General features: G+C 44.6%; 1 protein-coding gene, 1 long non-coding RNA gene and 1 pseudogene across 2 annotated transcripts in view; 1 reads left to right on the forward strand and 2 right to left on the reverse strand.

Annotated features, from left to right (window-relative positions):
• LOC150061860 (uncharacterized) overlaps positions 1-15699 on the reverse strand; it is a 53830-nt gene that overhangs the window by 38012 nt on the left and 119 nt on the right. The window lies entirely within an intron of this gene.
• Positions 4908-15410, reverse strand: LOC150061861 (protein YIPF6 pseudogene; annotated as a pseudogene).
• Positions 15294-15699, forward strand: part of Trabd2b (TraB domain containing 2B) — a 200207-nt gene continuing 199801 nt past the window's right edge. The window contains exon 1 of the mRNA XM_090334889.1: positions 15294-15628. Within this exon, the coding sequence (XP_090191015.1) occupies positions 15527-15628 (102 nt within the window). The 5' untranslated portion in view covers positions 15294-15526. The remainder of the gene's footprint in view (positions 15629-15699) is intronic.

The raw sequence follows: 15699 nt of genomic DNA on the forward strand, positions 1-15699 counted from the left end.
ACATGCCTTTGAAGGGGACATATTGACCCTGGGCCCATCTAGTCTCTCTTCTTCCTGGCTGCCATCTCATCTTACTGTCGTGGCATGCTGCTCCATCCATCCATCCATCCCTTCAGTACCACAGAAATAAAATCAGTTGGCTATGCATTCACACTTCTGAAACTGGAAGACCCAGATAAATCTTCCCTCCTTTTAAATAGCTTCTCCTACTATTTGTTACAGTGATAAAAAGTTAACCAAAATACCAACTGACCTCTACACAGGAAAAAAAAATGTGGCACGAAGTTCCTAGAATGTAAAGGAAGTTCCTAGAATGTAAAGGAATAAGTAGAAAGATATTCCTGTTCAAAAATGGTCTTAGTAGTCAAAACAGGTTCCCAACTTGGGGCATGCTTCGAATGATGGAGAGCCTACCTTAAAAAAAATCTATGTCCCTAAGGTCATATAGGATGAGGCTAAATGAAAGGATCTCTAAAATATGGAAACAGGAGCTTTATCTTGTGTGGTTGTTGTTCTTAATGTACTATGTTATTTCTCTTCTCTTTTTTCTCCCTTATAGTTAATCTCATATTGTTACTGTATCTGGCTTTGTTACCTGGTATATGGAAAGGGAAAGGGGGAAACAAGATGATTGGGAAAGGTGGGGAGAGGGAAATGGGGACAAAAATATGAGGGGGGATATCAATGTAATGCACCTACTACCTGAAGAAAGTAACTGTAACCCCTCTATACATTATCCTAACAATAAAAAAAAGAAAGAAAAAGAGAAGAAACTAAAAATTAAAAAAAACTATCATGTCCCTTCTCCAATTTTAATATAAATTGACTTTAATATAAGGTCAATTAAAATTTCAGTTGTTTTTGGAGAATTCAATATACTTTCTCTAAAATATACCCGGAAGAATACAAATGTAGTTAACCCAAAAACTTCAAACCTTAACAAAATAAAATGAAGAAGAGGATGAGAAGTCACCCTTCTCATTGATGCATGACAGAAAACCAGGACAGTACTGAGATAAGGACACCTGGATGTGAATTGTCACAGAACAGAGGCATAGAGATATTCCCCTTTCACTAGTATGTGGATAGCACTGGAATATTTTCTGTTTATTTCTGCAAATTCTCTCTCTACCATATTTATTCTATCTTTCTCCCAGAGGTGGTTTCTCCTCATTGTATTAGAAATGTTAGAAAGAACAAAGAACAAGTTATTCCCTCCTTCCTAGCAAATTGAAGCCAGGCTCAGGCCATTTCCTAATTCAAAAAATATTTATTTATTTACTTTTACAGCAAGTTAGTGTATTTCAGAATACAATGATGTCTCTAATCACAGTTGCTAGCTTTCTAATCACAGTACAAGGGAAAGTGGGTTTTTTTTGTTGTTGTTGTTGTTGCTTGTTTTGTTTTGTTTTGCCAGTCTTAGGGCTTGAACTCGGGGCCTGAGCACTGTCCTTGGGTTTTCTTAAGGCTAGAGCTCTACCACTTGAATCACTGTACCACTTCTGGCTTTTCTATGTATGTGGTACCAAGGAATCAAACCCATGTCTTCATGCATGCTAGGCAAGCCCTTTATCACCAGGCAAATTCTGGGCCTGGGACAGTGTTTATAAGAGACAAATAGACCAACAGTGAAATGTTTACCAGTTTCCTGCTCATAACTTTGCCCAGTGAAACAAAACTCTTGCTGAAATGAAAAGATCAAATCAACTCACACCATAAACAAATTAAAAGGGGAAAAAAGGACAATGAATCAAGATTCATTTTAAGACCATGATGATGCACATTCAACTACATTATCCTCAATTCCGCTTCATCATCCGCTTTATCAACAATGATAAAACCAAGTTTCCACACCTCTTATTGCTAAAGAATATAAACACAAGCTGGACACTGGTGGCTCACACCTGTAATCCTAGCTATTCAAGAGACTGAGATCTGAGGATTGAGGTTTGAAGTTATCCCAAGCAGAAAAGTCTATGAGACTCTTATCTTCAATAGGTGGCTTCCACAAAAAGCCAGAAGAGGCACTGTGGTTCAAGAGGTAGAGCACAAGCTTTGAGCACAAAGAGGCTCAGGGACAGTGACCAGGCTCTAAATATAAGCCCCAGGACCGAAAAACCACCGTCTTGGTGTCATGAATGGAAATAGCCAGAAAAGACGAGGCCTTTTGTTCTTTCACGAATGCTAACGTGCTTGAATCTCAGTTGAGAGTTGAGGTATGAAACAGGTTTCCTGTGCTGGAAGTTCAGTATTTTTAATTTAATTTAATTTTATTGTTGGGGTTACAGTTACATTCATCAGGTGCATTACTTCTTGCACATTGATACTCATTCTCTTGGTTTTGTCCCCATTTCCTTATCCCCAACTCCTCCCAATCATCTCGTTTTTCCCCCTTCCCTTCCCTATTTCAAATAAACATATATAATACACCATGTAACAAAGTCAGGTACAGCAACCACATGAGATTAGCCATAAGGGGAAAAAAGAGAAAAGAAACAACTTCACATAGTACATTAAGAACAACAATCACAAAGATAAACCTCTTTTTTTTAATTATTTTTATTTTTTATTTTTTAATTTTTTGCCAGTCCTGGGCTTGAGCTCAGGGCCTGAGCACTATCCTTGGACTTTCTCAAGGCTAGAACTCTACCACTTGAGCCTCAGCACCATTTCCAGCTTTTTCTATATATGTGGTACCAAGGAATCGAACCCGGGTCTTCGTGCTTGCTAGGCAAGCACTTTAACCACTAGGCCAAGTTCCTGGCCCCAAAGATAAACCTCTTGTTTCCATGGCCTAGAGTTCATTTTGTTTAGTCTCATCCTATATGACCATATGTATATAGCTTTTGCACTATTGTGATTGTCTGCTAGGAGAGACCTAGATGTGTGGAAGTTGAGTCCTTTACATCTTCATTCCTATGCTTTAGCTACATATCTTTTCAACAAATCAGGAAAAGCTGAGCAGAAAGTTCCAGACACTCAGCTCCAGGAAAAAAATAATTAAACCTACACCTTCACTTTAACCCTATAAAAGCAGTTCCCAAATGGCCCGGTAGCAAAGATCAATAGACCAAGCTGCCCTAACACTATATATATATATATATACATACACATACACATACACACATATACACTCCTTATCCTCCATGCACTCCAACAGAGCCTTAGGAATTTCTGACCAAATGCTTCACCTGAGTGAAATCCAGTAAAAACTTCATTTCCTCTGAGAAGTACTGATAGCCTTTAATTTTACATTCTAATCACTGAGATAGATTACAAAATAACTTTGGGGGGAGAGAAATTTTAGTGGGAAATTAGGTTCTTTCGGATAATGGAAATAGCCCAATTTCAAGCTATTTTACCAACTCAAGAATGAAGCATTAGGTCTGTAATTGCTTTACAATTAAGGAGGCAATAAAAGGGAGGAAAATCATGTGAATAAAAGTACATAATCCCAAACTCTGGAGTTTGGACAGTGAGGAGACCGACTCTGTAATGCTCTGTGATCGACTATCATTCTAAGAACCCCTCTGGCCTAGGACTGCTCACTTAGTTAATCTGGGGATGGAGAAATTATGTTTCTAGAATCATATGTTAATGTAGGTGGTCTTTAAATACAAAATAAGTAAATATTTAAATTCTATGATTAGGAAGCATAGAACAAGAAATTCTTATCTCTTTACACAGTAACAGCATGTTTACAATGCATGTTTCTTGCCTGACTCACCATCTTTGTCTACTGAAGTTCCCTAGTGTGCAAGCTTCATAATACAAGAGTTACCTTGACGGAGCCCTCTTGGGCTGAGACCAGCTTGTTTCAGAGACATTCTGCTCCCTGAAAAGTCTTTGCACTGTGTGCATAAGGGTCTCAGAGTGCAAGAAGGCGCACATGTGCAGGATGAACCTATCTAAAGAGGAGCTAATTGTCTTTATCAAGAAAGGTGAAAACCCAGCCTAGAAGCCATGGCTGATGAAAAACCAGTTGTCTCCTACAGAAAGACAGCAAATACAACACAACTCAGTGTGCATTGAGCTGTAGCACCGATCCTGGTTAGCAGCCATGAGGATGCTAAATCCTCTATTCATTTGCCTAAGTAAACTTGTCTTGCAACAGTCCTGCCTAGCCACTGGCTGGGCTGCACAAAATAATGAAGACTTCCATGGAAACTGCAGCTAGGAAAAGGTATCCATATGATCACATGTATTCGAGGCCCTACCAATTGAAACTTCTGACATGGCTACATGAATAAACTCTAACAAGGGACCACTGAGAATTTCAGACAAAGAAAAATGATGCATCAACTACTAACATTGCATATTCAGAGCTAGGGACAACCAAACTGGAGTCTACAGTGCCACCTGAGGTGCTAGTGAGAGTGACAGAAAGGTCACTACAAAGAGAACCAATTTGTTTACATGTCCTTTGCTATTGTTTTTAAAGTAATAGGTACAAGATTGCCCCCTGTTGAACGTCTGAATGTTGAGTGCATGGTTGTGTTTCTCACATCTACAGACCTCTTCCTAACCCTTCATTGCCTTTTTCAAGCTTGAGAGAAAATGAAAATAGATACAAACTATGCATTCTTATTTAGGAAAAGATAGGCATAGTCTAATAGTCATAAGGCAATGTGTTTAAGAGAGGCACCTGAACTGGCTTTCTCAAAGCTGGTAATAGTTCCCAACTTGATTCCACTTGTAGGATGTGTCCATGTGCTTCCCAAGTCACTGTTTGCGACCTGCAAGGATCACAGTGATGCCACTCTGCCTGAAGGAGATGTCATACCATGTGTACTGGAGAGGAATAAGAGTAAGGAGGAAAGGACCCCCTTGCAAGAGATAGCAGGGCGCCATGCTGTATGGCTCCCACTACTTACCTGTTCAGGTAATAAAGGGCTAGGGTCAATGCTTCAGTCAACTGGATCTTCCTGCTTTTCACTCTGTCTCTCTTTCCTTAAAGAAGGTGAGAGTCTCTCAACTGAGGCAAAATAGAAGAGGGAAACAGGGTACATGGCTAGGGTTTTGTGGTTTGGAGGCTGGCTATCAGCAAGGAAAGCTATTGAGGTGACCACAGACCAAGAAAACATCAGGGTCACTACAAAAAGCCAAATCAGGAAGTTAACTGGCCCCCCCGCTTCTAGAAGGACTTGGCAGCACTGTTTGGGGATGTACCCCAGCACATAGCAGCTCTGGGGGAAAAAAAGGGATGTTTCCTTTAACTTGTTCCGAGTTAAGGACAGCGATCACTTCTCCAGGCCAGATGACAAATACTTCAGCAAACTGGGGGGGTCTTCATTTTCCTTGCCAGAGCTTCTCTGCAGCATGAGCGCCAGTGTCACACTGAGAATCAAAGGGCCTGACAGAGTCCAGTCCCTCAGAAGAGTGCTACTTTTCCACGGATACCACACATGCATGATTTGTTTTTCCCCAACCATTCTCCGATGGCACGTGATAGTATTCTGAACAGATTCATTTCATGAGCAGCACTCACATTTTCAGATGTTAAGACGTCACAGGAATGATGAATTCTCCTTCTATTAGGATGTCTTGTAAGATGGATTTATCTGAAAGGCCACCAAGGAGGTGCATGGGCAGTGCTGTTTTCTGGTCTCCTGGAGATTTCTAGAATCTTGGCACTATATACCTATCGAATCCACTTCCTCTTTTAAAGATGAGAATACCAGCTATCACTTGTTTGGGTTTTGATAGCCACTTTCTCTACTTATCCATTTTATGCTTGATGGATACAGGCTAGAAGAAAAGGATGAGTGTTTTCTCACTACTGGTACCCACAATGCCCGCCTACCCTTGTTAGTGTCCTTAATGTGGTAGTCCATTAAACCAACTTAAACTAATCCATTTTAGCTTGTATTTTTATTCCTTCTAGGTCATCATAAAAAAGAACTTAGTATACAGTAGAAATAATGTGACAAATCAATATAATACCAACAGATTGTTAAGTGTATTGTTGGAGAAATCAAGCTCCTTATGTATAGAAGGGTAAGCTTTGATTTTTTACTTAAATCCTACACGAATGTGAAATTATCAGAATTACATGGTTTAAAAGCACAGACATGATAAAGAAAAGATAGTTAATGGAGGGTTAATAAAGTTACTAGAAGAACAGAAAATTAGAAATTTGTTAAGATGCATAGAATACCTTTATGATTTGGATATGGGTTAATTTATCACACATGGTATTAAGAACACATATAGGGGCTGGAAGTTTAGCCTAGTGGTTAAAGTGTTTGCCTAGCATGCATGAAGACCTGGGTTTGATTCCTCGTTACCACATACATAGAAAAAAGCCGGAAGTGGTACTGAGGCTCAAGTGGTAGAGCTCTAGCCTTGAGAAAGTCCAAGGACAGTGCTCAGGCCCTGAGTTCAAGCCTAGGACTGGCAAAAAAAAAAAAGAACACATATAGTAGATAAAAAGATACATTTTATTTAATTATAAAAAGATTTATGTACAGTAAAAAGTACCATGGAGAAAAATATATAAAAGATAGAAGATATTCACAGTGTCTAAAACTAAGGTATTACTATCATCATTAATATGCTTGTTTTTATAAATGCAAATAATACCTGTGAATCAGCAATTCAAGAACATACATGAGAAAAGTGGGCAGATGATAGGAATGCAAAAGTACTTTCAATAGGAAGAGAAAAAATTATTGGGAAAGATGCTCAAAATCATCAGTAATCAGAGAAAAACAAATCAAATCACAATCAGGTATCACCTTAGGAACTTGGCACAAATGCCTTACATCTTTTAGTACAGAGTTGGGGTTTGAACCTATGTGTGTGGCTGAGAGTCTTTTTGAGCCTTTCTTTCTATCCTGACTCTCCTAACCCATGAATTTCCTCTTATCATTAATTCCCACGCAAGGCCCAGACGCGACCTTTCCTGACACTTTTTTTGAAGTCATCATCCAGCTGAAAACCATGTGGTGCTGCTGAGCCTTGTGTGGGCTTCGAAGATCCTTCTGCACCATGGGGGTGGTTATGCAGAGCTTGCTCTGCTCCTCCCCCGCAGTACCCCTGAGAATGAAAGACACTGGCAGGATTTGGGCATTTATTCTGTAAGGAGAGCCCAGTCTGGAGCCAGGACCAAGGCTCTGAATATACCACTGGTCAGAGTGATGTGACAGAGCTTCAGCCACATACCTAGGTTCCAATGAGACATTAGTAAGATAGGGTTCACTGGAATAAAGTTCAAAGGGGCAGACAGGGTTGGAGAAATGACTGTTTAAATGGATTGGGTAGAGTTTGAGTGGTTCAGCCAACACTAGTAATGCCCAGTGGTCTCTACAACTTATCCCCTCTTTACCATTCTTGCAAGGCCAATATGGTCTTCCTACACAGAACTGAACATTCCTATGAGAATCAAGAGTTCCTAACTGTGAAATCCTCCTGTGCACAAAAGGCTTCACAATTTCCTACCTTTTTTACCTCCACAACAACGGGTTAACTGGTTTATTTAGAAATATGTGTTAATTTCCAAATTATAGGGTGATTATTTTCCATATACTTACTAATGTCTAATTTAATCTTACTCTCAGCAGGACTGCACATTTGAGGCAGAGTAATTCTTTGTTATAGAAGAGGCTGTCCTGTGCACTAAAAATGTTTCACTGTGTCCTGGCTGCTACTCTCTAGATGGGCAGCAAGAAGGCAAAAACATCGGCATTACTCACTTGAACAGAAACAAAATTGGAAGCTAACCAAATGTAAGTAAACAGTCCAAAGCCAAAGGTCATGAAGGGATGAAACAGGGATTCAGCCCCTGTCTACTGGGCCTGAGCCCTTACTCTTTCCCCACAGCTCACTGTATTTGTGGCCCAAGCCTTCCTGCCCTCAGCCTGGCCACCTCATACACTCAGAGATCCGTGCTAATTATACAGCAACGTAAAACTTTATATGTGGTTTGTTATTTTATATCCAGGAACATGGTCCACAGCTTCCATTACATGAAGCAGCTGTGTGTATACTTGGGGTCTAAGTGCCATTTAGCGGTCAGCTAGATGGGGTATTTTGTTTCAAGCCTCCCATTTCTCCCCCCCCCCCCAACACACACACTTTCCAGACTTCAGTTGAATCTTAAATAGCGGAATGAAGTCTTACACAGCTTGGGCTAATGTGAAGGCAAATGGTAAAAATGATGATTACTACACTGTCCTAATTAGCTTGGAGATCCAGCCCAGAATGGCTTTGTGCTATGTGGACATGAGTTCCCACAAGGGTACAAGTGTCTGGGAGTGTCTGTGTACCTGTAGGGGTGAGTGGTATGTGTGGTGGCGTGAGCAGTCATATTCAGTCTGCCCTCGGCTACCTGTGCATACCCTTTCTATTCCTGTCTCAAAGATGTTAAGCACTTTGGTAGAAAGATCTAGACACTCAGGTCTAACTATCAACTGCATGGCTTCAATATGTCATTCTTTCCATCAGAGACATGTCCTCATCTTTAAAAGAGAGGCAAACACATCTATCTTCCAATGTCATCGGGATACTTAGATAAAGGGTCACACACAGGACAGAGAATTGATTTTCAATAACTTCAGCTTCTTTTCTTCCTTCCCTTGCCAAATCTCACCACCATACTCCAGCTCAGTCCCCTTCAGGCCTCTCTTTTCAAAGCTACCCCTTCAGCTCCAGAACTCTAGCCTTTATACCTTGCTAGCCTCAGGCTTCATCACTTTCACCATTCTCCTTACCTGAAATGTAAGCAAGACTCTTCTACAGTAATCAACCCTTTTATCCTTCATAGACTAGTTCAAATCCTACATTCTCCAGGAAAAGGTTTTGATCTTTCCTTCAACTTTCACTGTGCCTAGAGTTTCATGATACTGCAGCATCACCTGACTCTGCAATTTTTGCCATTTTTTATATTTGAATTTAAAATTTGTTTTATCAAACCATTTCATTGACATGGACTATATATGTTCAAAGTGTACAACATGTTGATTTAATCGTATTATTAAATTCCATATAATGATTGTTAGTTAATTAATACATGCATAACTACTCCTGTTATACATCCGACGCCATCAGATTTCCAGAACTTGCTTATTTTCTAGCTGAAAATTTTGTACTCCCCAGTATCAGGGTTTGAACTCAGGGCCTCTCACTTGTTGTCAGCTAGTATTTCACAGTGTAAGTCAGGTCACTAGCTACTTTTTTACTTTTATTTTTATTTTTTGCTGGTTATTTTGGAAATGGAGTCTCACAGACTTCTCCCCAGGTTGATTTCAAAGTACACTCCTCTGAATCTCTCCCTCCTAGGATTACACGTCTGAACCACCAACGCCTAGTAAAAGTTTATACTTTTTTGGGGGGGTCTTGCGGCTTGATGTTGGCTTGGGCACTGTCCCTGAGCTCTTCAGCTTAAGGCTATAACCCTACCCTTGAGCCAAGCCCCATTTCTCATTTTCTAGACATTGATTGAAGATAAGAGTCTCAAGTCCTTCTGTGCCCAGGCTGGCTTTGAAACTTGTAGGATTATAGGCGTGAGCCACCACACCCGGCTAGAGTTTATACTTTTGACCAATCCTTGTACTGCTTTGTGGGAGGGAATTTAAGCCCATGCAACCATTACAGTATGGGGGGTTCTTCAAAAATGCAAGTCTGGAAAGTCTCACTTTTAAGTGCCTTCCTCAAAGAAGTGAAATCAGCATCTCAAAAGACACATCCACACTCTTCCGTCCTTTGTAGTCATGTTCACTTCACTTTGTTTTAATATGAGTTAGAAGAGTTGCAGGTAGCACTACTGTTACCATGCGCAGGGCTGTGCATCTGGCTGTGTGCAGTACATCTCCCATCTGGAACTGACATGTGAACTATCCTCAGCCAGCACCCCAAATTTATGCAGAGCAGAAAGATGACCTTTTCTACATAGTTTTCCAAGATCCTGAATAATCCTTCCTGATCATCTCCAATAGTTCTGCACTGTAGTGCTCGTCCATCACTGTTCACAGGTCCTCTATGTGCCAAACACAGTCATTCCCGTGAACAAGCTGTTTCCACTGCCTGAAATGACCTTCCTTCCTCCATCATCCTATTCAACTACTCCTACAAATCTAACTCTTTCTTGCCATTGTTTGTTGAAATAAGATCTCCCTATGAAGCCCAGCTGGCCTCAAACTCTTGATCCTTCTTATCTCAACTTCTTAAAATATTGGGATGATATATATACTGCTACCCCTGCCTTCTGCTCGTTTTTAAAGATCAACTTCAACAACACCTTCTTGGCAAAGACCTCTGCTGGCATCCTCTCTCCTAGGGCTGACTCTGGTTAGTCCTTTCTACCTTCAATTTCTTTCCCTAAGTCCCTCCCCAACATCTTTGGCATCTCCATCTTCTCCCATGGATTGCAAGCTCCCTGGGGTCAAGAGATCAGTAGGGCTGATCTCTTTTCATACAGAACTGGCCAAGGTTGGGGGTCTTGATTTATCACGACTGTTATTTTATACAGCAACTGTGGTCCCTTCCTGCATTTCTATGACCACATACCACTTCCCCATGCCCCTCTTCATCAACATCTTCAGCTCTCCCCCCCCCACACCAAATCTAGGGCTTTCCCTTATTCTAGACTGTCATAAGCATTGCCCATCTCTATCTGATTCTCTCCCATACCTTCAGGATAATCCCATTCTTTAATCACCCAGGATTAACTTGTAACCAAGGATTGGGATAGAAAAGACATCCTGAAGGAAAAGGGGGATCTGGAAGTTGGAGCATGATCCTATGAAAATGGTAGTGTAGCCCATCAATGGCTCGACAAGGGGACAACTTCTCCTCTTTAGGCTCAGGATGAAGTTTTCTTTGAGTTGCTACAAAATCCCTCATCTCTCTCCCTGCGAGAGATGCCCTTCAATGGAGTCAGGGCTCCTGGATCTGCTCAAGAGGCTTTGTTGGTTTAGTTCCGCTACAAGGCTTCTGCTCCTGCCCTAGCTGTTACAGTCTACAGATTCCTGGTACCAATCTGATTGAACAACTTAATTAAAATGCAATAAAAGAAAAGTGGGCTGGATATTGCCTACAGCAGAGTAGGCAGAGAAGTCTGAGTCCATTGCCCGCTCATGAACCCTGAGCCCTTTCCCATACTACCAAAAGACTCTGGGCTATCTGTGACCATAGAGTTTGGAGCTTTAGCAATGGATTCAGAGGCCTTTACAGGTTATTTTTATTCCATGAATTCATTTCTTCCAAAGGTGAGGCACCTTAGTTAATGTCAGGTTAAGATGAGGCTCAGATTTCCCCAAGATGTTCAGCCTTTAGAATTCAAGACTCACCATTATCCAGGGAGGAGAAAAACAGGAAGCACCCATTGAGACTCTTAGGGTATTTTATTTTACTTTTTCTAATTCTTAATTTTTACCTTTTGTTAGTTGTGGGGCTTGAACTATGGGCCTGGGCGCTGTCCCCTGAGCTCTTCAGCTCTAGGTTAGCGCACTACCACTTGAACCACAGCACCATTTCTGGTTTTCCGGAAGTTAAATGGAGATAAGTGTCTTGTGGGACTTTTGTGCCCCAGCTGGCTTTGAACTGTGCTCCTCAGATCCCAGCCTCCTGAGTAGTTAGGATTACATGCATGAGCCACTGTCACCTGGTGTTTACTTTATTTTTGATGGTACTGTTTGAACTCAGGATTTTATGCTTCATAGGCAATTTCTCTATTTTGTTTTAATTATAGTTTAGTGGGGGGAGAGGTTGAATCACAGATTATGGAAATATAATTCACATACAATTCACCTAAAGGGACTATTTCATTCTAGTTGTTCAGAGTTGTGTAATCATCATTATTGTAGCATTTACTATTCAAACAAAAAAAATGTAGTAAGAATCCTTTAGCTTTACCCTCTGCTCCCCACCCTTCCCATTCTGCCTAATTCTTGGCAAACATTAACCCACTTGCTGCTTCTATAGATTTTCCTGTTCCACATATTTCATGTGAATGGAGTAATTTGATATCTATCCTCTTATGGTTGTGTCATTTTGAGCCATGAGCCAAGCACTGGTAGCTCACACCTGTAGTCCTAGCTGAGATTTGAGGAACAACGTTCAAAAACCAGAAGTGGCACTGTGGCTCAAGTGGGAAGAGCACTAGTGTTGAGTACAAAAAGGCTGTCAGAGACTGAGTTCAAGCTCCACAACTCACACACACACACACACACACACACACACACACACACACACACACACAAATATTGAATCATGTATAGCATGGCCTTTGGGATTGACTAACATTCTATCATCTTAACACATTTCATGAAAAGTTGTAAAATGTTAGGGTTGACATGATGTCACATCACCTGAGGTTTATCCATTCATTGGTTGATGGTCACGTAGGTTATTTCCACCTTCTGACTGTTGTAAACAATGCTGCTCCAAACATTGATGTATCAGTGCTGGTGCAGATATATGGTTTAATTCTCGTGGATTGGAAAACTTACTTATTCTTGCATCTCATTTACATCAACAGAACCAAAAGAAGAGCCTAAAACCTCATTGCACACGTTGATTCATAGAAGAACAGCAGGGAGGACAGAAAGCTGGCTGGAGAGAGAGGCACCAAGGGGTACTTACTCTTTTGGTATATGACTTTTAACTTGATAGAGATCTCTGATGGCCACTGTTTGCCTTGGGTCTTCTAATTCTCCAATAAAGACCTCATCCCTCCTTCTCAGTGGAATCAAGTCCTCACTTCTATTATTATTATTTTTGCCAGTCCTGGGCTTGAGCTCAGGGCCTGAGCACTGTCCTTGGGCTTTCTCAAAGCTAGAGCTCTACCCCACTCGAGCCACAGCACCACTTCTGGCTTTTTCTATGTATGTGCTACTGAGGAATCGAACCCATGCTAGGCAAGCACTCTACCCCTAAGCCAAACACCCAGCCCAAGTCCTCACTTCTAAACAAACTCACTTTGTCCTTATCCAGACCACCTGAGGCTCAGGAGTTTTCCCAACTCAGAGGCTGGGAGGAAGAGAGTTTCAAGGACTTCTCTTTTGTCACTTTCGTTGTCACAGTTCCAGTTCTCAGAACTTGTGTGTGGGAAACAGTGAATTACATTGTGCCCTGGTACCATACAGTCCAGGCTCTGGGGCTTGTTTAGCATCTGTCACCAGGTACGTGTGTGACTAAAAAGCTGTAAGGCAGAGTTTGCTCTGGACATCTAGTGTGTTCAGCCATAGGAAATGGCTAATGTTCATTCATTTTTAACCTCTGAAAGGATCCATTTCATATGGCTTGTGGGGTTTAATCTGCTAGTCTCTGGTATTCTAGCAACCAATGCTCTGGGAAGCCTCTCTGCCCCTGCAGGCAAACTGCAATTCCTCCCCAGACAACCAGCTAGCATCCTTTCTCCAGCTGATCAATCTAGTGCCCAGAAGCCTGAGTGCAAGAACCAGGAAGAAGGAGCACCGAACTTGGAGTCAGGAGACCCCAGCCTAGACCCTGAATCCACTCTTTACCTGTCTCTACACTTGTCTCCCTACCTCCAGCTTCGCCCTTCACCCAAGAGCCCTCCAGCCACCTGGATTTCATATGACCTTGGACTCCCTGGCCTTACTGGAAGACAAGGCTTTGGTTTCTCTTGTCATAACTACCTGCTGGCTGGCAGTCCCTGGTAGACACCTGTACTCTCATACTTCCATACCTGGACACTTTTCCTCCTCCACCTAGAAGACTTCATAAGCCTACTTCTCTCAGTCCCCCACAAAGAGCCCTTCCTCTGCTTCCACCCATCTTCTGGCATCAGCAGCAGTATTTTAATGTCTTTTTTCTTTGCATATCTGTCCTTGTCTGTCTCCCTCTCTGGACTGTTGGCTCCTAACAGTATCATCTACTTCACCCTTTAATCTTTGATGTTAAACTCTTGTTTCACAGAACAGGCAGGCTATGACTCATTCTCTCCATTTGCTGAAAAAAAAAAATGGTCCTAAAAGATCACATCTTGCCCCTGGGCCTTCTTTGAGCCTCATTTGTCCCCCTGAAAACCGTAGGGAATTGATTTTAAGGACCTTTCCAATTCCTATAGTCTAAGAAACAAATTTGAATCCTTACCCTGTCAGAGCCAAGCTGGAGGATCCTTCCTGGATTCAGGGGAACAGATGGGGGTAGGGGAGGAGGAGAAGGGGGACTGACTAAAGGCAACGTTCCAGGGAATGTAGGGAACGATTATTTTCTGTTCTTTGAAAAATGTTCTATTTTAATTCAGGGAATGTTTGCAGCGCACCCACGGAGCACATGCCAATGTTGGGCAACGTTGTAAATACCAGCTTCCCTGGATTTTCTGAGATAGCTGCATTCCCAGCGCGTCTAGAAGCGCTCCTCTTGCTGTTCACTGACGCCAGGACCTGTGGGTGCACAGGGCGAGCTTCATCCACGTCCCCAAATTTGTCCCTGCTGCCCAGCTGGCATGCACCGGCAGGGAGGCCCAGAGGAGCAGAGCCTCGGCCTGGGCGCCCTCTGGCGGCGACGCTTGGCCACTGCCACCCGGCGGGGAGCGGGCGAGGGGAAAGGGGAGGGAGGAGGGAGGAGGAGGCGCGGGCAGGGGAGGAGAGGAAAGGAAAAAGTTGCGCTGGGAAGTTTGGAAAGTTGGGAAGTGGCTGCCGCGAGCTGCGCCTTTCTCGGCGCGCGCGTGCGTGTGCGCGCTTGTGTGTGTGTGTGTGTGTGTGTGTGTGTGTGTGTGTGTGTGTGTGTGAGTGCCAGCGGGGAAAGGGGCGAGGAGCGAGCGAGCGCCTGCCATGCCCGTCAGACTCCACCTCGGCGCGCCCGGGCGCGGAGCTCGCCCGGACTCCCTGCAGCCCCGCTCCGCGCGGCGCGGCCCCGGCCCCCCGCCCCCCGCTCCGGGTCCTCCCCTCCCCCCCGCCCCGGCGGCCCCAGCCCCCCGCCCGGCCCGGCTCCGCGCCGCTCTCCCGCCCTCCTCTCTCCCTCCCTCCCGGCCGCGGAGCAGCATGGCGGAGCCCGGGCTGCGGCCGCGCGGCTGCCCGCCGCCCCTCTGAGCCGGGCTCGGGGGGCAGCCGGGCGCCCCACACCCGACCCCTCGCCCCGCCGCGCCCTCCGCCGCACTTGTCCCACCGCGCGCCTCCCGGAGCGCCGTGCACCCCTGGGATCCCGGTGCGCCCCGGGGCGCCCGGCATTAACCCAAGACCCTCACGCACTCCGGGATCTCGGTACCGCCTCCCCTGCAGACACTCAGCGTACCCCCGAACCCCAGCGCGGCCCCCCTCCCCAGCCGGCACCCTCACGCGCCCCGGGATCCCTGCGCGCTCGCAGAATCCCTGGGCTCTGCCAACCGGGCTGCGCGCCCCGCCCCGAGGGTCCCCCCTCTTCCAACAGACGGAGCCCCGCCCCAGAGGGACCCCCAGGTCCGCCAGGGACAGCCAGCCACGCCCCAGCAGGGCTCCCAGCATCTCGCAGCTGGAGCCTCGAGCTCCGGAGGACCCTCGCTGCCCAGCTGGGGGCTCCCCGCCCTACCGAGGGGACGCCGCCCGGGAGGGTCCCCCCGCGCCCCGCGGGCCCCTGCAGGATGCACGCCGCCCTGGCGGGGCTGCTGCTCGCTGCCCTCCTCGCCACCGCCCGCGCCCGCCCGCAGCCCCCGGACGGAGGACAGTGCCGGCCGCCCGGATCGGTGAGCGAGCGCCTGCCCCGCCACTCTCCCGCCCGTCCACCCGCCCCGGCTCTCCGGCTCGTGGGGCAGAG

Source organism: Megascapheus bottae, chromosome 6, assembly GCF_031878675.1.
Source record: "Megascapheus bottae isolate mThoBot1 chromosome 6, mThoBot2.hap1, whole genome shotgun sequence".
Classification (NCBI taxonomy): Eukaryota; Metazoa; Chordata; class Mammalia; order Rodentia; family Geomyidae; genus Megascapheus; species Megascapheus bottae.